General features: G+C 44.5%; 4 protein-coding genes across 5 annotated transcripts; 3 read left to right on the top strand and 1 right to left on the bottom strand.

The window, feature by feature from the left end:
* The first annotated feature begins 9,306 nt into the window (after positions 1 to 9,306).
* LOC127305376 (uncharacterized) lies at positions 9,307 to 10,038 on the top strand. Its single transcript, XM_051335789.2, has one exon. The coding sequence runs from the start codon at positions 9,427 to 9,429 to the stop codon at positions 9,886 to 9,888; it is 462 nt and encodes a 153-aa protein (XP_051191749.1). The 5' UTR covers positions 9,307 to 9,426; the 3' UTR covers positions 9,889 to 10,038.
* Positions 10,039 to 11,349: 1,311 nt separating this feature from the next.
* Positions 11,350 to 14,606, top strand: LOC127305375 (uncharacterized). 2 transcript variants are annotated; one of them, XM_051335787.2, is made up of 9 exons: positions 11,350 to 11,628; positions 11,727 to 11,786; positions 12,137 to 12,184; positions 12,261 to 12,393; positions 12,486 to 12,562; positions 12,957 to 13,052; positions 13,141 to 13,211; positions 14,113 to 14,167; positions 14,252 to 14,606. In XM_051335787.2, the coding sequence occupies exons 1-9, from the start codon at positions 11,395 to 11,397 to the stop codon at positions 14,387 to 14,389; spliced, it is 912 nt and encodes a 303-aa protein (XP_051191747.1). In that variant the 5' UTR covers positions 11,350 to 11,394; the 3' UTR covers positions 14,390 to 14,606. The 2 variants fall into 2 exon arrangements, with proteins under 2 accessions (XP_051191747.1, XP_051191748.1); XM_051335788.2 differs by having other exon boundaries at positions 11,351 to 11,628; positions 14,273 to 14,606.
* A 510-nt stretch (positions 14,607 to 15,116) lies between these two features.
* LOC127305373 (alcohol dehydrogenase class-3) lies at positions 15,117 to 18,656 on the top strand. The gene is made up of 9 exons (XM_051335786.2): positions 15,117 to 15,272; positions 15,379 to 15,515; positions 15,848 to 15,894; positions 15,993 to 16,318; positions 16,661 to 16,743; positions 16,820 to 16,895; positions 17,580 to 17,737; positions 18,124 to 18,285; positions 18,355 to 18,656. The coding sequence occupies exons 1-9, from the start codon at positions 15,233 to 15,235 to the stop codon at positions 18,469 to 18,471; spliced, it is 1,146 nt and encodes a 381-aa protein (XP_051191746.1). The 5' UTR covers positions 15,117 to 15,232; the 3' UTR covers positions 18,472 to 18,656.
* Positions 18,657 to 19,501: 845 nt separating this feature from the next.
* Positions 19,502 to 22,066, bottom strand: LOC127305372 (uncharacterized). Its single transcript, XM_051335785.2, has 2 exons — positions 20,609 to 22,066; positions 19,502 to 19,858 (listed from the first exon to the last, which is right to left on the bottom strand). Exons 1-2 carry the CDS (start codon positions 21,987 to 21,989, stop codon positions 19,827 to 19,829), a joined length of 1,413 nt encoding a protein of 470 aa, XP_051191745.1. The 5' UTR covers positions 21,990 to 22,066; the 3' UTR covers positions 19,502 to 19,826.
* Positions 22,067 to 22,842: the final 776 nt, after the last annotated feature.

Genomic DNA, 22,842 nt, shown 5'->3' with positions numbered 1-22,842 from the left:
TTGTCTCCTAAACTGGTGGATGCTAGATAAAAATCATAAGTTTAAAACATGTAGGTCCATGTTGGTATTCATTGGTGGGATGAGCCAGGCTGCTGCATTGTTGCTGCCACGAGGGAAGCTTCCGTGATGCTCCATTCTATAGCTTAATGCCACAACAAACAACCTTATACACAGTGCGTACACTCAAAATGCAAATCAGCCATAGTTTTTGGCTTACCATAACAAATATGAATAAACATGACACTACTACAGCTACTCTCAAGTCCTCAGAACCACCTCTAACTCACATGACAACACATAACTTCACGTTGACAAATACCAAGATTGACTTTTATATCATACGACCCATGATCTATAAACCATGAATCTTATCCTGAAGGGTAGCCACCATGAATGCACTTTGTGGTGTCCAACGGTGTTCTCTTTTCTTGGACCTAAATCAACAATTCATGTTTTATAAAATATCCTAGCAGCAAGGGGAAGTAAAAAATATGGGAAACGGATACAAAAAGAAACAAATGAATACATATACCAGGGAAGCTGCTGCTAAAGTTCATTTTCAATATTTTGTGTGAAAATTTCAACAGATTTCTCTCTACCCCTCACTCTGCTGATGTTCTCTATAGGATCTCGACCATCAGGCAAGATTAGAACATGCCATATTTGGGTTTTCATGTGAAACATTCTTTCAGATCCCCTAAGTTATAATTTCCATGAATCATTCAAGCAATCTTCTAATGATAAAATTGTGTTCATAGATCTTATTAGACAAACTGACTCTAGTAACAATAAGATTATAAATAAAATGCCAGAGCAAGTCTTGAAACCTCATAAATGAATAATAAAAATATCCTTTGGGGAGATATATAATACCTCATTACCGTGAGCTCCTAAGCTTCCTCATCTCATAGAAAAATCATGTATAATTTATCTTCGGTAAATCTTAGGCACACAAATATCTACAACCAAAGCAAGGAAACTCGTACATATTTGGATAGTATATCTGCAAGAATATGCAAAGAATTCAAGAATTTATATCGAGTAAGAGAAAACCACATGAGCACCAGATTTAGAGATGTGCACAAAGATTGTGTCTGTTTGTATTTCACCAATCGAGGAATGAAACACATAAATATGGAAGCTAACCATCGAGTTATGTTCTTACTAATTCATCCTTCAAAGGAAACTAAAGGGAATCAGAGAAATTTCCATTCCCCAACCAAAAGAGAAACCAAATGAAAATATGCAGTGTTCAGCATTAAATTAATCTAAATGTGGTAATGAAATTAAGCTAGGACCAGACAAAAAAACATGATCTCAAGGTTAACATATGAGCTTAAGAGGCGCTCCGTTTGCAGAGAAGATGGATTACCGTAAATTGTTCTTACATCATAATTTTATAAGCAAAGAAGTACACATATGTATTTGGGAATATCTAGTAAGCTAAATCAACACAACGGTGAGGCCCAGCATGCTATCTCTGAAACAAGCACGTCAGAGAAACATGTGCTGATTTTCACACAAATTGGCTCCAAGAGGAAAATTAAATAGTTTTTCTTCACCAAAAAAAAAAGAATGGCAACCGTTACAAAGGTAAAAGGTATGAACTACAACCAGAGTAGAAAAAACATGGCTAAACACGTAGATATGAACTAAAAGAGTTCATGGAAAAAACACTGGAAAAGGAGTGTTCAGGCAATGAACTTTGAGCATTTTCTCAACAAAAACATAGAACTTGGTAATTACCTTCAATGTAAGTTTGTCCATATAACATAGGGTATAGGCCACTCGCCATTGTTTCGGTTGCGATAGTACCACATCAAGAAAGCACCAATACACAACAATAGAGAAAACTGTTTGGCACTGTCTACCGTAGTGAGAAAGCACCAATAGACTTGACTGAATTGAATGTCGAACCTATGCGGTTATAAATTGATTAGCAATGCTTACATCATAATTTTATAAGCAAAGAAGTACACATATGTATTTGGGAATATATAGGAAGCTAAATCAACACAACGGTGAGGCCCAGCATGCTATCTCTGAAACAAGCACGTCAGAGAAACATGTGCTGATTTTCACACAAACTGGATCCAAGAGGAAAATTAAATAGTTTTTCTTCACCAAAAAAAAGAATGGCAACCGTTACAAAGGTAGAAGGTATGAACTACAAACAGAGTAGAAAAAACATGGCTAAACATGTAGATATCAACTAAAAGAGTTCATGGAAAAAACACTGGAAAAGGAGTGTTCAGGCAATGAACTTTCAGCATGTTCTCAACAAAAGCATAGAACTTGGTAATTACCTTCAATGTAAGTTTGTCCATATAACACAGGGTATAGGCCACTCGCCATTGTTTCGGCTGCGATAGTACCACATCAAGAAAGCATGAATACACTACAATAGAGGAAATTGTTTGGCAGTGTCAGTACCGTAGCAAGAAAGCATCAATAGACTTGACTGAATTGAATGTCCAACCTATACGGTTATAAATTGATGAGCAATGCAGACTAAACACGAGAAGGATAAACCGTGACATATGTATATATATAGAGCTGCAAATAGTTTAAAAAAATTAGTTGATGCGTGTTGAAGAGACACGAGACAAATTTCTTATGTTTCAAGTACTGGCCATCTAAGACAATATCTTAAGCAAATAAATAATATGTGCATACATGAAGAAAATATATATTAGGTCACATTGTCAAAAGTAGAAAATCACATGCAACTCGAAATGAAAGAACTAAAGGTTTTTACCACTTCAATATCATATAAGGAAGATCTTCTACCATTCTGAATAATAGAGTTGGTTATCATGTCATCAAGGTTCTGTGCAACATTCTTTTTCCACATAAGTCTAGCAGCCATCAGCAATCACATGAAAAGGCAAATCTGAACTGATATAACCCATAGAAATATTTCCAATAAATATTCCATGAGCCAAATTTTCCTACATATTAAGCATCGCAACAATCTGGTATTGTCTTTATTTTCTTTGTGAAGTAACACAAGATATATAAAGAAAGAAATCAATGCAGTTTCTCAACAAAGGGATCTATACCATATATAAAGATCGAATGAGTGTCAAGCTCGGACAAAACCATGCTTCTTTCACCGGAAATTCCGCACACACAAACAGCAGGTCTTGATATTAAATTTGCTAGAATCTTAAACAACCTGCTGGCCCTGCAACTGATCAATAGAACAAGCCCGCTCTTGATCAGCATGACACTGATTTGAAAAGCTAACGCATCTCAAATTGCTAAGAAAAATGTGCGTCTTCTAATCAGAGAAATATTGTACGATGGGTACCTCAAATAATTTAACACATATTACTTTCCTAGTAATTTACGCATACGTCTCATTAGTGATTGCTTGCAAATAAAAGTAGAAAACATAGCATACAAAGCGCGCCTTGATGCGCAGGCCCCATCTTTTGCACTGATAACCGTTTGGTAAAACATTATGTAGTAATCCGAGAGAACAATAAAGAAAACCTTTTGCATTGGTAATCAGTTAATAATGCGCTATGGTACACATCATCAATATGGCAATATGACATGATACTCAAAAAATAAGTAGGGATATAGTGAATGCAAGAAGGCCAGCCGACATCCAGCCTTTAAAATAAAATAAAATAAAATTGGGCATGCCTCTAATTAACACTTTAATTAGAGACCCTATAATAAGTAGGCAACAGAACCAAGTGTCCTCACGATATTTTCAAACTAACAAACGCATTGAAACCTGTAGGGTGCTCCGACTCATTGGGCATGTCTGCAACCTATTTGGATTTTCCTCAAACACCTTTTATGCAATAGATACATAAACATCTACAGAAACAAAGATGAGAAATTAAGGGGAGTTGAAGAGAGAAGGGACGAGGCAAATCAAGACCATAAAAATTATAGAAGAAATAGCAGGTACCCTTGCCAGAGTCGTGTTGGTCGAGGACAGCCTTCACGGGATACTGGAGAGGGGATTCGAGGAGGAGATCTTTCAGGCCACCTCTTCCTACCGCTGCCACTCCACCTCCTCCACCAGATCTTCCTACCTAGGCCGCCTCCGCTCTCTCGCGCGTCAGCCGACAGACAACCACGGCGTGCTGCTGCTGCTTGCGCAGTGAGGCGGCCTCCTCCTCTCGCGCTCGTTCGAGCTCTGGGCGAGGAACAAGGGCGATTTGGGGAGGAGAATCGCACAAACCTGTCCCGCCATGGCTCCTTTCCACCGACGCTTGCTGGCCCTGGCTTGGTCAGCAGCCCGCCACGTGCCTGCCACCACACATGCTCACCTGCCGCTGATGCAAGAGAGGAAGAAGGAGAACGCGAGGGGATTGGGCTGGATTGGGGAGGGATCTAGCGAGGGGATTGGGAGGAGGAACTGACGGGAAGGAAGAGGAAGAGGGCTGGATAGGGTTGCAAGGCCTGGCTTGGCGACTGCCTTTTCCCCTTCGCTGGCGTTTTTTTCTCTCGCTCAGGCTGAGCCAACCACGCGGCGACACGTGGCCCAATCGCTGAGACGAAGCAAGGCACTCGCCCAGCCCTTTCACCCATGGTGGCATATCGTGGATAGGCTAGAATTGCTCCATGAGGGTGCAGCAATTATACCTTTAGATATATTGCATAGCACGGGAAGAAACCAAACTTTCCATTCTTATTTTAAAATTTCATTCCACAAAATTTTTCATATTTTATTACATATAAAGAATATTCTAGAAACTAGCTAGCTATTCATTCATGGCATTTTTTTTTCTCAAACGATGATGGGTTTTCAGTTACACTTGCAAAATATATCTATATATACCGCACGTCTGTCTAGCAAATTCGGTTTTATGGAAATATCATAATTCTGCAACTGTAAACCAGTCAAATTGTAAACCATTACCAATTTTCTGCACTAAAAACACTGAAAAATGGTTTGTGTTTATTTGTATGCGAAAATCGCATTAAGAGGCCGTATGTATTAGGTCATTTGCAATATCCCTTGAGATGGATGAATTGTTCAATGTGTCCTTAATTAGCATATGTACAAAGCTAGAACATTAGATTTACATGCGGAAGTTGGATGTTACACAAAGTGTATTAAAGGGAGTATAGTTTGTCTTGGTCTTCCAACCACGACATGGCCAAATGGTGCGGCCCTAGTGCTCTACCTCAGCCAGCACATTTCGCAGCGTCTTTCATTACCTCGTTTCAAAATAGATTTTTTTTATTTTTCTTAGTTTTCCCTTGTTCTGGGAGGACCCAGGATTCACGACCAAAGAAAAGATAGTTTGTGTGTCTTCTAGAACTATTAGTTCAGTCCAATGCCTAATAAAAATAGTAATAACATTAGAACTATGACACTAAACTAAAAATTAATAGATATGTTTATGACATATCACGCGGAACATGATCGGCGCCTAAGTTCTCTAGGACGGTGAGACATCTTGGCCCTCCATTATGACTTCGTCTGCTACTCCACCAAGGTGGAGATGGACCATGATATCGAAACGCTTAATTGAATGGTAAACAATGCCAAGTTTCTTATCATCTCTATTTGGTTTTCTACATGCACGGGTAAATTTATACAAACATCTAAGTTTCTACTATGGTGGAATACTAATATTTCCATAACAACAATGTATATTTAAATATTTGTACTACAAAATGTAACAATGTGCAATTTCCCATACACGATTTCTGTTACAAGATGATGTTCATTATCTCAAACTAGTAGAATTCTTCTTTAAAATTCAATGCTCACATCTCATACAAAAAAGGATAACATAATATAATTTACTAATTACACCTATTACAGTAAATCAAAGGCAAAACTTACAAGAAGTTTACTACAATGCTAATTACACAACAATAGTGGATACCATCGTTGATGCGAACTAGAGAGCGGCACAGAAGACAATTGTTTTCTCTTTAGAGCATGCAAAAACTAAAATATATCACTACTTATCTGAATATCTAATTGTTGTATATCTAATATTTTGTGACTAGTTCTTAGTCGATTGAGAAAACTTAGTTCTCAGTCAGAAGATGTCATCAAATCTCAGTTGCAACCCATGTTACAACTCATGACTAGCATAAATCACGAAGCAAATCTAACGATTCGTAGTATTTTTCTTAGTTTCATACTCACTTGCAACTGAAAAAACTCAGTTGCAACCCCACTTGCAACTAAAAAGACTCAGTTGCAACCCAACTTACAACTTGTATGCACAAATTACGATGCAGTGTAGGGCTTGACTAAGCACTAACTTATTAGTTCTCAGCGAGGTGAAATCAAATATCTTCATTGTTTGGTACTCTTTAAATAGTGTTTTTTAATCTCTTTACATCTTGATTAATTATTCTCCCATACGGCGTGTTGTTATATTTTATTCAACTCGGGCGAAACTATTAATTATGATGATCAAATGTGCAATTTTAACTATTATTTAGCAACATAACACAATAATGTTGTTGTCTATTGGTTGCAAATACTTGTTGCAATGTCAAATCCGTGACATACCATATTGCACCAAAAAGCGAAAAATGGGTCAACTTTCCACAATGTTGAGTTTATGACATCCCATATTGCATGAAAAAGAAAAACAGAAAACAACTTTTCAAACTGCTGACAAACTCTAGATTACCAACAAACTTACAAATACCACTACATACCATTTATTACTCTAGATTAGTTATTATGTGGATGCCATACAATCACAACCGAATGATCATAGAGATCTCATGATCATACCTAAAGTTGATTTTTTTCCATGTTTAACGGAATTTTTCTCTTTGAGATTTGTGGTACGGTGACCATAGACACCATTGGAGGGAAAGAACACAATGTACTCTTTGAATGGAAAATTTAAAAAATGAAGAAACATAAGAAAAAAATATGACTGAGATGTCATGTATCGTTGAATAAGTGATGTGTTTAAATTGTACATACATATAGAAGAAGCACGAGAATTAAGGAGATAAAGAAAAACCGACGAGACTCAAGAACAACAAGGAGTACATGAATGCAGTATGAAGAAATTTGATTAGTACTTCAGTACGATAATCCAAAAGGATTAATATAAGTTTTTAGGCTTCAAATCTTATGAGGATTCTAGGATCGAAATAGACAAAAGAAAATGGCAGAGTTTCCCCCTAAAAGTGCTAGTAACAGAAAGGAAAACAGAGAAGTATTTAGGCCTCCCTGTTCCTGAAGGAAGAATGAAGAAAGGAAAGTTACAGTCTCACAAAGAGAGGTTCCTCAAGCGGGCCTCTAATTGGATCGAGAAATATATGTCGGGAGGAGCAAAAGAGATCCTCATAAAAGCTGTCCTGCAATCTCTTCCCACTTATGCCATGGGCATTTTCAAATTCCCAGTAGGGCTGCTTGATGAATTATCACATATTATTAGAGATTTCTGGTGGGGCGACGAGCATGACCGGAGGCGCATACACTGGATGTCCTGGGAGAAAATGACCAGACCAAAATCACATGGTGGCATGGGTTTTCGTGATCTGAGGGTCTTCAACCAAGCACTTCTTGCGCGCCAAGCGTGGCGTCTGTTGCATTTTCCGGAGAGCTTGTGTGCTCGAGTCTTGAAAGCGAAGTATTATCCGGCTGGTAATCTGTTAGACACGGCATTCTTCCAGAATACGTCTCAGTCGTGGCAGGGGGTAATGCATGGCCTGGAGCTGCTTAGAAAAGGAGCTATATGGAGAGTTGGATGCGGCTCTCAGATAAAAATATACAGGGATAACTGGATTCCAAGATCGGATGGGATGAAGGTAACTAGACCGAGATCAAACTGTCGACGTCGGTGGGTTTCAGAGTTAATTAACCTGGATACAATGACCTGGAACGAAACCATGGTCCGATCCTCCTGTACTCATTGGGATGCGACGGCAATTCTGACCATCAAGCTACCGGCTAGGAGGTGTGACGACTTTGTCGCGTGGTTCCCTGAGAGTAATGGTATTTTCTCGGTTAGATCGGCTTATAGATTGGGCATGCAGCCGGCCCTTGAAATTCTAAGCCAGGGACAGTCAAGCTCTGAACCTGATGGTGATCGTAGCATCTGGGACTTGGTCTGGAAAGCTAAAGTGCCGCATAAGATGAGAGTTTTTGCTTGGAAAGTAGCCACGTCAACACTGGCCGTTTGTGAGAATGTCCATCGCCGCATTGTGTCGGTGGATGCCATGTGCCCCATTTGTGGTGTTGAAGGTGAGGATGACCACCATGCTCTTGTCTGATGCACTATTGCCCGCGCCCTTCGGGATGAATTGCGGAAGAGTTGGGATCTACCTTCAGAGGAGAACTTCTACCATACTGGCCGCGAGTGGCTGTTTCATCTTTTGGCCAACACCTCTATCTTGGCGCGGGCTCAAGTTATTTTCTTACTATGGAGAGTGTGGCACCATAGGAATGATATTATTCATGGAGACGGGAAGGCATCTGTCGCGGCGTCGGCGCCTTACCTGATTAATTATCTGAGCTCGTTTCATGCAGTTTCGACTATTACTTCCGATCCTAAGGGGAAGGCACTGTTGCAGCTTGTTCATGCAGGTCCGGAGCGGCGGGATGAGACCGCCTGGATCGCGCCGAGGGAAGGTGAGCTCAAGGCTAACGTGGACGCTGGTTGGGATCCGTTAACAAAGAAGACTGGTATTGCGGCTATAATCCAAGACCATGGCGGTCAGGTCGTGGTGGCGGCGTGGAAGTCGGTCGAGGGGTGTCTCAGCCCGGAAGAAGCCGAGATTCATGCTGGTTTACTTGGCCTCCGACTACTCATCTCTACGAGCAAAGGGCCAGCTACCTTGGAGTCCGATTGCCATCGTCTAGTCATTACTTGTCAGGAGGAGTCTCTCGACAGATCTGCGCACTGGGCCCTATATAGCGAGTTCAAAGAGCTTCTGAGGGTTTATAATCAGATCTCGGTTTGTAAGGTTGATCGTAGGAACAATAGACCTGCTCATGCTTTAGGCCAATTAGGAAAAGCGGGTTCTAGTGGCATCTCTTGGGGATCACCACCGAGCTGCGTCTCGGACTTGGTCGATCGCGATTGTATGGACATTATGTAATCCCAGAACAGCAGGTTTCTTACGCACTCTTTTCCTTACCAGGGTACCGAAGGGGACTGGAAGGTTTTTAATGAAGCGGCCTGCTGTTCTTATATATAAAGTGTTCCTACTTCAAAAAAAAAAAAAACAGAGACATTTTGCTCACAAAAAATCAAACAGATCAATCGGGCACCACTGATGTGAGCGTGACGTCTCCTCCTCGTTGGCGCCACGAGAGGCAACCAAATTACCAAACCACCACCACATCCTCCTCGTTAGCTTCACTACGGGAGCAGCAGCCACACACACACACCACTACCACCACACTCCGAACCGCACGCACGCCCGAGCCGATCGCGCCGAGGCCACCAAGCCCCACACACGGCCATGGCCATCTGCGCCGCGTCCAGCCTCGCCCTCCACGCCGCGCCATCCGCCGCACGGCGCCGCACCGTCGTCGTCGCCTCAGCCTCCACGGCGCGGTTCGACCGGCGCTCGGCCGTGCTCCTCCTACTGTCTGCAGCGGGGGCCGGGGCGGTGGCACCGTCCGCGAACGCCGCGGGCAGCATCGGGTTCTTCGGCGTCCGGAAGAGGCTGGAGCGGGCGGAGGAGGCGGCGGTCGAGGCTGCGCGGGAGGTGGGGGAGGCGGCGGTGGAGGCCGCGGAGGCCGGCGGCGAGGCGGTGGCGGAGGTCGGGAAGGAGGTCGCCGGGGAGGGCATGCAGCTGGTGGCAGAGGCTGGGCTCGCCGGCGACGCGCTCGTGCAGGCCGGGGCGGTCGCCGGCGCCGAGGCGCTCGGGGTGCTCGTCGGCTTGTCCGTCGTCAATGGCATCCTCAAGCCCGAGGCCTAGGTAGAGATGGGTCGGCCCCGTGGCATTTTTTGGCCCATGCGATGTTTGGGGTTTAGTGCTTGACTGGCTACTATCTCGTTATTTCTTCATGGCTTTTATGGTGTAATATGAGTAAGTTTTATATAGTGATGGATGCTCATGGTTCCACTATGTTTTGAATGCAACAAAATCATACAAATTGCCTGAAGAAAAAATTCCACGGTATGCCCATATATAAAGACAACCTACTCCCTCCATCCTCCATCCCATGAAATATGTCCGAGATTTATCTAAATTTAGATGTAACTAGTCACAAAATAGTATCTAGATACATCTAAATTTTGACAAATATCCGACATGTTTCATGTGACGGAGGGAGTACATGAAAATGTTGTTTAACGGAAGAACCGAAGTGGATTTGGAGCATGTTCGAAAACGAACCGGAAACTCTCCTTCTCTGTTGTAAGGATTTCTTTCTATATGCACATGAAATTTAAAGAAATCTAACAAATAACTTTCTGAAAAATGAATACGAAGAGCAGCTATGTTGTTATGTTGTGATGCAATCTTACAAAGCGAACGCCTCCTCCACTGCATCTCCCATCTTTGTTCCAATGATATGCCATCAACGTTCTTCCTTGCCCATCACCTCCTTCATCTTTGCCCTGCTCATCATACCCTTTCCTTCTTTCTTCGTACTAACAACCGCTATCATTGACACCAACACCGTCAAGTTCGTTCATCATAGGATACCAATAAGACCCCCTCCATGATCGAAGGGATGCCCATTACCCATCCGGTCATGTGTAAACCTGCGGCGGTGGAGGTCATCGTCATCGTAACATCCATCAAATTCGCCGATCAACAACTCCATCCCTCCACCCGTATACCTTCTCCATCCATCGATTTTTTTTTGAGTTCTTCCTTCACTGCTTTTTCCTCACTCTAGTCGCACCTTGCCCTAGAACATGAAGTTCTGACCTTGTGCACTATAGAAATTTCAAGATTGCTACAAAAACTAGTGTGTTCCTACCAAATACTCCAAAGTCCTCTGTTTTTCTCAGGTCAAATGTACATGGCCAATCGTATCGAAACCTAGTGTAATTATCTCTTAATATGGTCCTTTAGTTTTTGTGCCAAAAACTGTATAACTTATATCTAGAAATAGAGAAAGTACCAAGCATGTTCAACAAGTAAAAAACATTTGCTTTAGAAATGTGTATCCAAGAAAACACAGTCCGTGTGAGCTAGGATTCTAGGCCCATTATATCACGGCTTCACATCTCTACCGTACACATCAATGTTTCGCGTTTTTTTTTTTGTCATTTCCTCGAACCTACACGTATTGTGTATCATTTTTCTCGTATTTCTGACGTGGCTAACTCAGAAGAAACAATGAGATTTGTGCCCAATTCCATTGGAAGAGAAGTGATAGCGTGGGCCCAGGCACGTCTCCGACACGAAAACACAAAACAAAGCGAAAAGAAAAGAAAAGAAAAACGAGAAAAAATAGCTCAGCCGTTCCGAATGGCCACCGCCGTGCTCCGCCGCCCACTGCTCGCCTCGCTTCTCCCGGCCGCCGCTGCCGTCGCCGGTTCCGCTTCGTGTTCCAGCTCCTACCTCCCCACGCGCCTCCAGCTTCGGCGGCGTCGGTCTCCGCCTCCGGTGCGCGCCGTCTCCTCCGACTCCTCCAAGCCCATCGCCTCCTCTTCGACCGACCCCGACGAGGAGCCCGTCCTGCCGCTCCTCCAGGAACTCGCGGTAAGCCGATTTATCTAGCGCCTCCTGCCTGCATTGATTTGAAGATTTGGTGCGGTCTGTGGATTCGAGAGGTTCTAATTGAGATGCTCTGTTGGTAGGATTGCTTGGTTCTCCCTCCCAAATTCTTGTCCCTGCTGCCCCGCGACCTTCGGCTCGACGTAAGCAGTCACTACCTCCTTCGCAACTCGACCCAAACTCATATTTATCTGGGTTATAATCAGTTAATGACTGTAAACTCACTGGGGATAATCACAGTAAGCGTCAGAATGTAACTGGCAAAAGCTGCCTAACTTGTGCTTAACTGAACTGATTCACCCCGACTGCTTAGTGGCTAAAAAAAATGTGAAATTTGATTTTGGATATACAATGTTATCATGATCTTCAGAATTGTGCCTATGTGATGCCGAACAACGCGTACTAAAATTGCAGCACTACGGCAAGTTTGAATTGCAATAAGAATTTCTATTTTAATTCCATCCAACAAGTTTTGTTTGATTTTTTCTTGAAGCTCAATGATGCGGCATTCGATCTCTCCAACGGGCCTGTTCTCAACGAGGTATGTACCTCAGAACTCACTGATTGGATATAATAATCATCGCGTTCACTGTTGTTGTTTGTCTGCTGAGATATAGTGTGGCCAAGAAGTCGGTGATCTGTTGCTGGATCTGGCAAAAGCATGGGAGATGGCCGACACATTGGCATCTAATAACCTTGCCAAGCAGCTGCCGTCGATGGCGCCCTACTTGACTGCCAGCGCCAAATCAGGCATGGATTTTCATCTTAGATTGTCAGGATTTTGTGTTCTGTGTTTCTTGATTGAAGATCGTGTTCCTTTCTGGTTTCCTTACATAGCGTAGCATTCGGAAAGCGGCTTGCGGCAGCTGGAAAGAAGTTTCAAACTATGGGGCAGTACGGAAATGGAGAGTTCAAGAAGGTTAGCCACTCACTCATCGTCTATTCATGCTGTTCTTCAGAAATTTATTTAGGTACATTTGCCTAGTGCTGGATTATGATTTGGTTATGTCACAAACATGAGTTCATGCCATTACCATACAATTGGTGGCTGGGGCCAATGCGGGGGTTAGTTGCATGTCCAGCATTTGTGTAATATTCGTTGCAGCAGGCTAAAATCATCTGAATGTTGGTGTGTTAGTGACAGGAGTCTGACCTGTTGGGACAGAAGAAAACTCTCAGATTCATTGTATCACCATGCATCAGCATGGCTTCACGCTTAGTCTCATTGCTACATACCTTGCATCCTGTTTTTATAATTGGTTTTTCAAAAGGTGGACTTAAGCGAGACATTTATCTCTCATTGTTTTGTGTAGATTTCCGAAACAATGATCAAGATCGGTAAGCTTTTGTCGAAACGCCCAGTGATTCAGGCTGAAGTACAGGCCATGAAAGAAAAAAGGAAGCTGAAGGTAAATTTGCCTCTGTGCACTTTGATCACCTATTCACCTTCAGGTGAACTGTGTATATGGTCTAATTCTCATGCCTTTACCTTGTCAGTTTGGAGAGCTTCAATTTGAATTGACAGCACAAAATGCCTATATCGGTGCTGCAATTGGACTGGTTTTCGGGTAAACTTCCAGACTCATACTGCATGTCATCGAAGCAGTCCTTTTCTTGGTCAGCTGCTGTGCATGACTTACAATATTATAAGGAACATGCCACATGCTACTTCCAGTAGCACTTCTGACCAATATCAATAAATAAGTAGATGCGGTATTATAGTTATCGATTTCACAGAAGTATTTTACTGGATGCTCCTTATATTCTAGTTGCAGGCGTCTTATACAACACATTTTTATGCTGATTTAACTCCGTGTGAATGATTCCTTATCTTATCCAGTATAATGCTAATGCAATATGTTGGTCAATACCATTCTATCAACATGCATTATAAGTTAATCAAGGATCCATGCACATCATGCTTCATATACTAAATTAATCGACACTCAGGCGTGTGCATTACACAATCCGGTCGTGCGCGCCATCACATCATGATAAAAAAAAACCCGGGTTCGCCAGTCCTCCCACTTGCCATGGTAGCAGTTGTGCATGGTAGTGACATGCATAGTGATCGATAAAGGGGATGATGATGACTTCCCTCTTTCTATAGATTTTCACACGTTATAAATCGAAAGATCAGGTCAAAGCCTTCCAAACCATCCACTGTTCTGGATTTGTGATGGGAGTCACTATATGAAGTTGAATTATTGAAGAAAATAGTTATGTACAGATTGCTGATACAGTAACTGCAAGTAGCACCGGGAAACCAGAGCGTCCTGTACGAAGTATCATTGCTCATCTGCAGCAGTTTTTACTAAATTGACAGATAGCCCATTGTCTTTATACAAGTTTGCAAGTCTGGTAGCATGCACCTGTGGTCACTGTTGACTTGTGTCATCATGCTTCATGTACTAACTATCCCACCGAAGACTTGCTTGTTTTAAATCCCACATTTACTTCCTGGTATAGGTTTTTCTCCTGGCAACTAGCCCAAGGCGTGCAGAGCAATCCAGACGACACCCAGGTAATGACATGAGAAGTTGAAGGCTATATATATTGTTCCATGGGGATTCTGTGTTCACCATCCTGCCACCTTTTATCAGTACAGTTCTTTTTCTTTCCAATGCAGGCGCTCAAGGTCGCGCTAGTTGTTCTTGGCTACACATCTACTGCCCTCTCGGTGGCCGCGGCTGTAGGGCTCGTCGTGCTAGCCCAGCAGATTGACCCCGAGGACAAATCGAAGTAGCTACCCTTCCAGTTTCTGAAACTGTCGAGGTGTCTTACCATAGAAGACTGTAATGCTACCGTGAGCTTAAATAAAATCTATGTTGCCCCTTCGTAAATAAAAGGCGAACCATATGCGCGCGGGTGCATAGAGTTTTGTGTACTTTTGTGAACAAGATCAAGTTTTGTACTTTTGTAAACAAGATCAACTTTCGGGTGAAACATCTTGGCACTGACTACTTGCAGCTTATGGCATGCTATCTATTCCCCTACATTTCTGTGAACTGTTGTTATGGGAAGTATTATGATGTACCCAAAGGATTCACAAGGATTGTCGAAACACAAATTCCTGGGGGACGAACACTAATAATTTTTTCTTCTTTGGGGACTTTATTGCTCCGTAATCCCAATTTCAATGTCCTTTCAAATACAGTACTAGAAAAATTTGGAGTTCAGTTCAGTTTTATCTGAAGTTCCAACGATTCAGATTATTGTTCTTAGCCAATCTCATTCCATTTTGGATGCCTGGTAGAGTGTTCTTTCCTAGGGACAGACAGCAGTGCAGAGTGGAACGCCTTGTAATCCTGGTTCCATTTTTGTTCCATACGAAGCTTCAGGATTCTTTTTCCGAGGGAATCTCGGAGGATCGCATTGTCCGTTAGTAGTATCTCAGACCGATCTGCCAGCCTGGCCTCGCAATAATTTCGCCAGCCCAAACCCACTGCAAGCCCAGCCCAGGCCGGCCCGGCCCGGCCCATTTCACCAGGCAAAAACCCCACACCTCTCCTTCGTCTCCACCTTCCCCTATCTCAATCCCCAGTTCCCCACAGCCCACCACCGCATCCACCCCAAGCCGACGGAAGCAATGGCGTCCTCCACCGCCGGCCAGGTCATCACCTGCAAAGGTAACCCCCCCGATCCCGGCGCGCCGCCGTAGCCCGCCCTGGCCGGTGTTTTTTTTTTGGAGCTATTCGGTCTGATCTGGAGCCGCGGGGGGCGGGTGGGTTGCAGCGGCGGTGGCGTACGAGGCGAACCAGCCGCTGGTGATCGAGGACGTGCAGGTGGCGCCGCCGCAGGCCGGCGAGGTCCGCATCAAGGTCCTCTCCACCGCGCTCTGCCACACCGACTACTACACCTGGAGCGGCAAGGTATCCCCCTCCCCCTTCCTCCCGTGCAGTGTCGCCGTGCGCTTCTCTGAATCTAGGTTCCGTGGTGGTGGTGTTCCAAGGGCTTGTCACTTGCACTGGTACTACTGCCCGTCACTGTCCCTCCCGTCCCCAACCAATTATCCGATGCTGCTAGTTCAGTGGCTCCTTAGTATTCCGCCGCACCGACGATCTTCTAACATCGTGGCAAATTATATTGCAACTTGGCCGATGTGTCTTCCCACATCATTGTGAACTGGATGGGTGACAGCGGGTTGACCGAGTAATGGAGGATCACTTGACTTCTAGGTCTCATTTTCAGATTTTCTATGCAGGATCCCGAGGGCCTCTTCCCTTGCATTCTCGGCCACGAAGCTGCCGGGTAAGCTTATAAATCTGCGCCGTTCCATCTACGCTCATGTATAGCTAAGCCAAGGCAACTGCGCGCGCTGATGAGTTTGCTTCCGTGTATGCTGACAGAATCGTCGAGAGCGTCGGCGAAGGGGTGACTGACGTGCAGCCTGGGGATCACGTCATCCCTTGCTACCAAGCAGAGTGCAAGGAGTGCAAGTTCTGCAAGAGCGGGAAGACCAACCTCTGCGGCAAGGTTCGTGCGGCCACGGGGGTGGGGGTCATGATGAGCGACCGCAAGAGCCGCTTCTCGGTGAATGGGAAGCCCATCTACCATTTCATGGGGACGTCGACGTTCAGCCAGTACACCGTTGTGCATGACGTCAGTGTCGCGAAGATCAACCCGCAGGCGCCCCTGGATAAAGTCTGCCTGCTTGGCTGTGGTGTTTCTACTGGTAGGTTTTCGCCACAGTTTCCTTGAGCAGATCCCGTGTTTTATTTATCAGCACTCTAGTTTTGCCACCAAATAGGATTGTTGTATTATTTCACATGTTACTAGGATCACTTTCTTAATTTAGGATTCCTTTATCTAAATAGTAGTAAAGCGTAAGAATGTGGGTTTTTCTTCATTTGTGTCATGGTGCTGCAAAGTTCGTACTCTTTTCTTGGCAAACTGGATACATGATTCCATACTGTTGTTTACACCTGTAGCACTTTGACGATCTTGTGACTATCCATTACATAATTTCCAAAAATAGTTATGTTTTCTATATATCTTACAAATTACAATTGTGTAGGCCTTGGAGCAGTATGGAATACCGCAAAGGTTGAAGCAGGTTCCATTGTTGCTATTTTTGGCCTTGGCACAGTTGGACTTGCAGTAAGTGAAATATATTTCGACGTACTTGTGTAACTGAGTCTGGAAAGTTAGCTTGACATTTGAACTTCCATTTTAGGTTGCTGAGGGGGCAAAAACAGCTGGTGCTTCTCGGATTATTGGCATTGACATTGATACCAACAAGTTTGATGTTGGTATGGTTCAAGTTTCTGTAGATTTCTTTGTTGTACATTTTGTTCCCCGAAATCTTTGAAACTAGTCCTACTTCTGTCCAGAAATAAGTGACTCAGATTTCTCTAGATTCGCATGTATCTAGACGTGTTTTAGTGCGTAGATACATGCGAATCTAGACAAATCCGAGTCACTTAATTCCGGACAGAGGAAGTATGTTATTTTCCTCTTAAGTTGCACGATCTTTTTTGTTCAATTGCTGAAGGAGAACAACTCACATTTGTGTTCTCTGCCAGAAGATGGAAGCCTTTTTTTGAACTTTTGTTTGCTGTGAGTAGAAGCTGAAACTGTTCTCCTGATTCTAGTGTGCATAAAAGAAATCTTTAATATAATGGTTGGTTGGGTTAAATCCCACATACAATATCTAGAATCTAATTAATATAAACCAGAAGTTTCCCAGGCTTTTCTGCCTTTTTTCAATGCACAGGGCAATGCGCCATGTACGACATTGTTTTTTAAGCAAATTCAGATCTAGATATCTGATGTCATGGAATCTATTTTCTTCTCATGTTGATATGCTAGTATGTATTAACTTTATGTTGTACTTGTTACCTTGCTTGTTGATCTCATTGCCCTTAGTACTGGATGCAATCATTTAGCGATAAAGTTCGTTTCATTTTTTTTTCTTCTCCCCTTGCTGTTTGCAGCTAAGAAATTCGGCGTTACAGAATTTGTGAACCCAAAAGACCATGACAAACCAATCCAGCAGGTCATAGTTGACCTTACAGATGGTGGCGTGGACTACAGCTTTGAATGCATCGGAAATGTTTCTATCATGAGAGCTGCACTTGAATGCTGCCACAAGGTAAGCTACAGTTGCAGCTTATGTTTATGAACATTGTGGACTGTTGCAAACTGATAACACACATCTTAATACGCAACTCGTCCTACAAGTATGTTATACCTAAGAAATTCAGTCTTGAAATGATGCTATCAGTGTATTGCTGTGTCTATTTCTGAATAAATAATATACTTGGCCTGAAAAGAATAAATTCCATGGTATTCTTCTATGCTGTTACTTTTAAATGGAAACATGATGTTGGTGTATCTATCTGTTTTCACATTCGCATTCCTGCATCTCTTCTGTTTCTTGTTTTAGTCATTAAGAAGTAAAATATATTGCCTTGTTACAGTTTACCAGTCATCTCGAAGTATAATATCTTGCCTTTGCTGTTTATGTTTTACATGTAGGGCTGGGGTACCTCTGTCATTGTTGGTGTAGCTGCATCTGGCCAGGAGATTTCAACACGACCATTCCAGCTTGTCACGGGCCGTGTTTGGAAGGGAACAGCTTTCGGTGGCTTCAAGAGCCGGAGCCAGGTTCCATGGCTTGTTGAGAAGTACATGAACAAGGTATCGTACCAACCGCATCTAGGAGTATTCTTTCATGACAAACAAAACCTGACCTCGTACCATCCGCAGGAGATCAAGGTGGACGAGTACATCACCCACAACATGAACCTGACTGACATCAACAAGGCGTTCGACCTGCTGCACGATGGCGGTTGCCTGCGCTGTGTGTTGGCGATGGAGCACTGAGGACTGTGTTACGCGTGGTGGCTGCTTCGAAGCTTGTGTGTTCGCATCATGTGGAGTAGTAATGCATATCCGCCTCCCCCACCTGGGACTAGAACTTGTTTGCCCCGTTGGCCTAGAAAGTCTTGAAGGTGAACCGCTGGTATAATAATATGTTGTGTTGGATGGTTCGGATTGTTCCTGTCAAATCTCGAGTATCTTTTACTTGTCGACTTGTATATCTGTTGCCTTTGCAAATATGCGCAACAATTAAGCAATTAAGCTTAGTCGGATATCGGCTGGAACACACCCTCTCCAGTCAACTCCCAAGTAAACCACATGTCCAAGTGTCAAATCTGTAGCTTTGGTAATTAGGTCCAAAACAGAAATGAATGCTTCTTAAACTGGCAACATTTCGCATGCTGCACACGGTTTGGCAAGTAAAACAATAGCAGCACCCGAATTTTACAGCATGGTGCTGTAAAGATAAATATACATCTACCTATCAAAGCATTTGCCAATTGGCTTGTCTGATGCTTCGTTCAGAACTGGCTATTTCCTCTGCAGCTGGCACCGACTGGCTGAGCACTAGTGTCGAAGTACCGGACGCCATGAAGCTGTTGATATCTAGAACTTCACAACAATGCTTCATTTGATTGCTTCTAAACACGACTGCCTGCTAAACTGGAAAGTGGAGATCAAAATAACCGATAGCAAAACTGTAATACAGCCTTGTGCCTGCTTCAAGCAGAACTCGTTTGCCATAAAAACTGTTGAACGAGAAGCACTGCTATAATATAGGTTGTGTTGGTTGAAGTTGTTGCTGTAAGAGCTCTAGTATGTTCTACTTGTTGACTGGTGTCTATTGGCTTTGCAAATGGGTGTCATCTGGAAACCATCCTCCAACTACCTCTGATTAAACCACAAGAGTTTTATAGAAATTTGAAACATGGAATCCCCGTGTTTTGAAAGTAGTATTCTACACAAAGTACGGAGTACTAGATTTGCAATGTCCAATCCACATTCAAAATATCAAATCCAATAGTCTGATAACTCGAGCCAAAGCATATTTCATATATTTGGAAAGATCCAGCCAGTAAACAAATACATAATTTTACAGTGTGGTGGAAGAACGATAAATACACATACATCTCAGGTATTCAGCTACAATATCAGCAATTGCCAATTCGTAAATTGGCTTGTTCGATTAAGGAGGACATCCCTGATGATTAAATAAGCCCGCTGGCATTGGCAAGTTCCTAACTGCATTCCCTGAAGCATGACAACGCTAGGACTAAACTCTGCTGTCAAAAATACTGGATGCCATGAAGCTGTTCTTGATTCAGTTGGCTTCCATACCCTCAGAACGATGTTTCATTTCACTGTTTCTCCTCAACTTGAACACTGCTGCCTGATAATAAGAATTGGTAAAGTATCAGTGAGTGCTTGGACCAATATAACAAATTACAGAAATTTTGTGTCAAGCACAACTTGTCGGCAGTAATTGAATAAACCAGCAGTCAAACTGTAGTGGACCACTTCATGGGAGATACACTTGCAAACATTACTCTACACCCCCAAGATGTTTACAGACACTTGCAAACATTACTCTACATCCGAAAGAACACACAAAATACTAAGTGTTTTTTTTCCTGCAAGAGTGGTAATATTTACCCGCGAACAACCTAGGAGAACATCTCAAATTCTCAAACAATTATTCATAAAGAAACTATACAATTTTTCACAACAAAGGCCTAGCTGTTCAGTCTTTTTCTCTCAGGAGACTAAATAATAATTACCAACTGTGATGAATAATAAATTTAAGAGAGAACTTTGCTGCATTACAGTATGCTCTTCGGTATGAGCACAGTACAGAGATGCCTAGTTTTCTCCTATTGTGTATTTTTACTCCTGCCTTTCTTCAGAAAAACAACACTAGTTTAATGAAATTACCATGGAAAAATTAAGGCATGGATTGTACTTCCATGGTACAGATCTCCTCTTATGACAAGATGTATCTTATTTTAGTTTGTCAATTTAAACTAGTCACTTAATCATATGCAAGTGTGTGTCACTAACGCTGACAAACACTGAACACAAGACATGAGCAAGGAAAGAATAGAACAAAATCGTGTGCAAAATTACTATAGAGGATAATTACCGATTCGAACTCGCGGCCTTCTCTCGCCAGTGGAGGGTTTCTTCTTCATGTAGCAGCCATTCCAATCACCCCCGTCCTGCGAATAGTAATCCATCGGATACTCCCCTCCAAAATCATTTCCACCACAGTCGCCACTACTGCAATCACCATCTCCGCAAGTTCCTGATCCTGAGCAGCAGCCACTGCCACCTCCACTTCCACATTCCCTACTACCTTTCTCCCACCACCCAGGAACATACCCCAGTGCAACATCAAACTCGAATGTTGTCAGCACCGGCTTCTTGAATCCCTCCCCCCAATCGATCGACAACCGAGGACACGCAATCTGCACCCATGCATCCACAGAATCCCCGAACAGCTCCATCCTCGTCGGGGAGAGCTCGGACATGAGCACCACCATGTGCTCCAACCCCTTTTCTTCGAGATGTTCTACAATCCGGTCAAGAACCTTCACGCTCCCCTGCCGGCCGAGCGTGCCGAGCACGACTCCCCAGCTCTTGGCCTTCCTCGCTGCCAGCACCGCCTCCTTCCTCGCCTGCTTCATCCCAACATGGTCATACTCCTCAAGCACAAGCACGCCAAGAAACGGGTCGAACCGGTAGGCCTTCACCCCGGGGTTGGCGATCATGAACGCCTCGAGGTGGAACCTGCCGTCGGCGACGAACACCACCACGCCCACACCCTCTGATTTTTTCAGAGTAGGCGCGGTGCACCCGAGGATCTCGCCGGCGGAGAGGGGTTTCGCCTGCGGGACGAGGATGTCGCGGTACCCGTCCCGCGCGAGCATCTCGCGCGCGGCGTGCACGGCCGCGATGAACTGCACGGTGCCGGCGAGCGCGAGGCGCGGCGCCGCGGCGGCGTCCGGGAAGGCGCTGCGGACGGCGGCGGCGAGGCGGAGCGCGTCGACGCGGATCTCGACGAAGACGTAGAGGACGGGCAGGAGGGAGGAGGTGACGGGCACGAGGCAGGAGTGGCCGTAGTGGACGAGGAGGTCGGCGGCGAGCGCCTTGGCGGGGCGGTCGCCCAGGCAGCAGGCGCCGTAGGTCGGGTCGGCGAGGATGAGCACGTCGTTGGAGGGGTGGTCGGCGAGGAAGGGGCCGAGGATGTGGGAGAGCGGCAGGGAGAAGAGGAGGAGGCCCTCGGGCAGCTGCAGCGCGGCGCGGCGCGCGCCTGAGGCGCGGATGCGGTGGGCGGTTTTCGGGAGCTCGAAGTTGTAGGCGGCCGGGAGGAGCGAGGTGGCGGCGGCGGCGAGGGTCGGGTCGGAGAGGATGGAGGGCGGGATCGCGGTGTGGATGAATCGCTTCGGGGCCTTCTTCTTGGCGCTCTGGGATGGGTCTGCCGCGGTGGCGACCAGCGCGGTGGAGGGGTCGCCGGCGTCCATGGCGGCGGCGGCGGGTGGGGAGGACGAGAGAGGGGTTTTGCTTTGTCCTAGCAGCACTGAACGTGGACGAAACGGGTCTCTTCCCGAGCAGGAGCAGCAAGAGAAAGCCCAGCAGCATACTGGGCCAAAATGGGATTCTCTTGGGCCAGTTTAACTTTTTTTTTTCCAAGGGATCCACCCCAGGAAGATCGATTTTCATTACCATGAGATAACGAAAAATAATAGTAATTTTTGCATCACGGGGAAGGGGGGAGGACGCCGCCTAATGCTAGCGTTATAGAGTTATTACATGACAGCCAACATGCCAGAATTCTTAACCATCGACAAAAAGGAAAGACCAACAGGCCAGCTAAACAAAAGCACCAGCAAAAACCACCATCTATCATAACAAGCACCAAAAACCAGGAGATTTGAATTCTAGGTATCAGCATCAGCAGGGGGGAAAGAGTTTTAAGCTCATGTATCATCAGTCTCCATGTCTTCCCCATCAGGATCAACCGTCACATCATCGGTGATTGTCAAGGTTCTTCTACAAGACCTCCCCCCCCCAGTCGCTGAAGGGGCAGCAGTAGCTGCAGCCGCCAGCCTGAGCAAGTTATTAGCACCAGCTTTGAGATTTTCTTTGTCAGGTGATTTATGTAGACCTGCCAAGTAATTCATAAAGACAGCAGACAAGCTGATTAGTTCATTAGGAGATTTTATCAGTTTCTTCTCAAAACATGATCTATTTCGAAGTTTCTATATAGCCCAACATATTGCTGCCAAGTATAGCTGGGCATGTGTCGGGCCGGGCCGGGCCGAGGTAAGCCCGACGCAAAAAAATCCGGCCAAGCCCGGCCCGGCCCGGCCAAAT

Source organism: Lolium perenne, chromosome 6, assembly GCF_019359855.2.
Source record: "Lolium perenne isolate Kyuss_39 chromosome 6, Kyuss_2.0, whole genome shotgun sequence".
In the NCBI taxonomy this organism is placed as follows: domain Eukaryota; kingdom Viridiplantae; phylum Streptophyta; class Magnoliopsida; order Poales; family Poaceae; genus Lolium; species Lolium perenne.
This window is presented reverse-complemented; position numbering and strand designations above follow the sequence as displayed.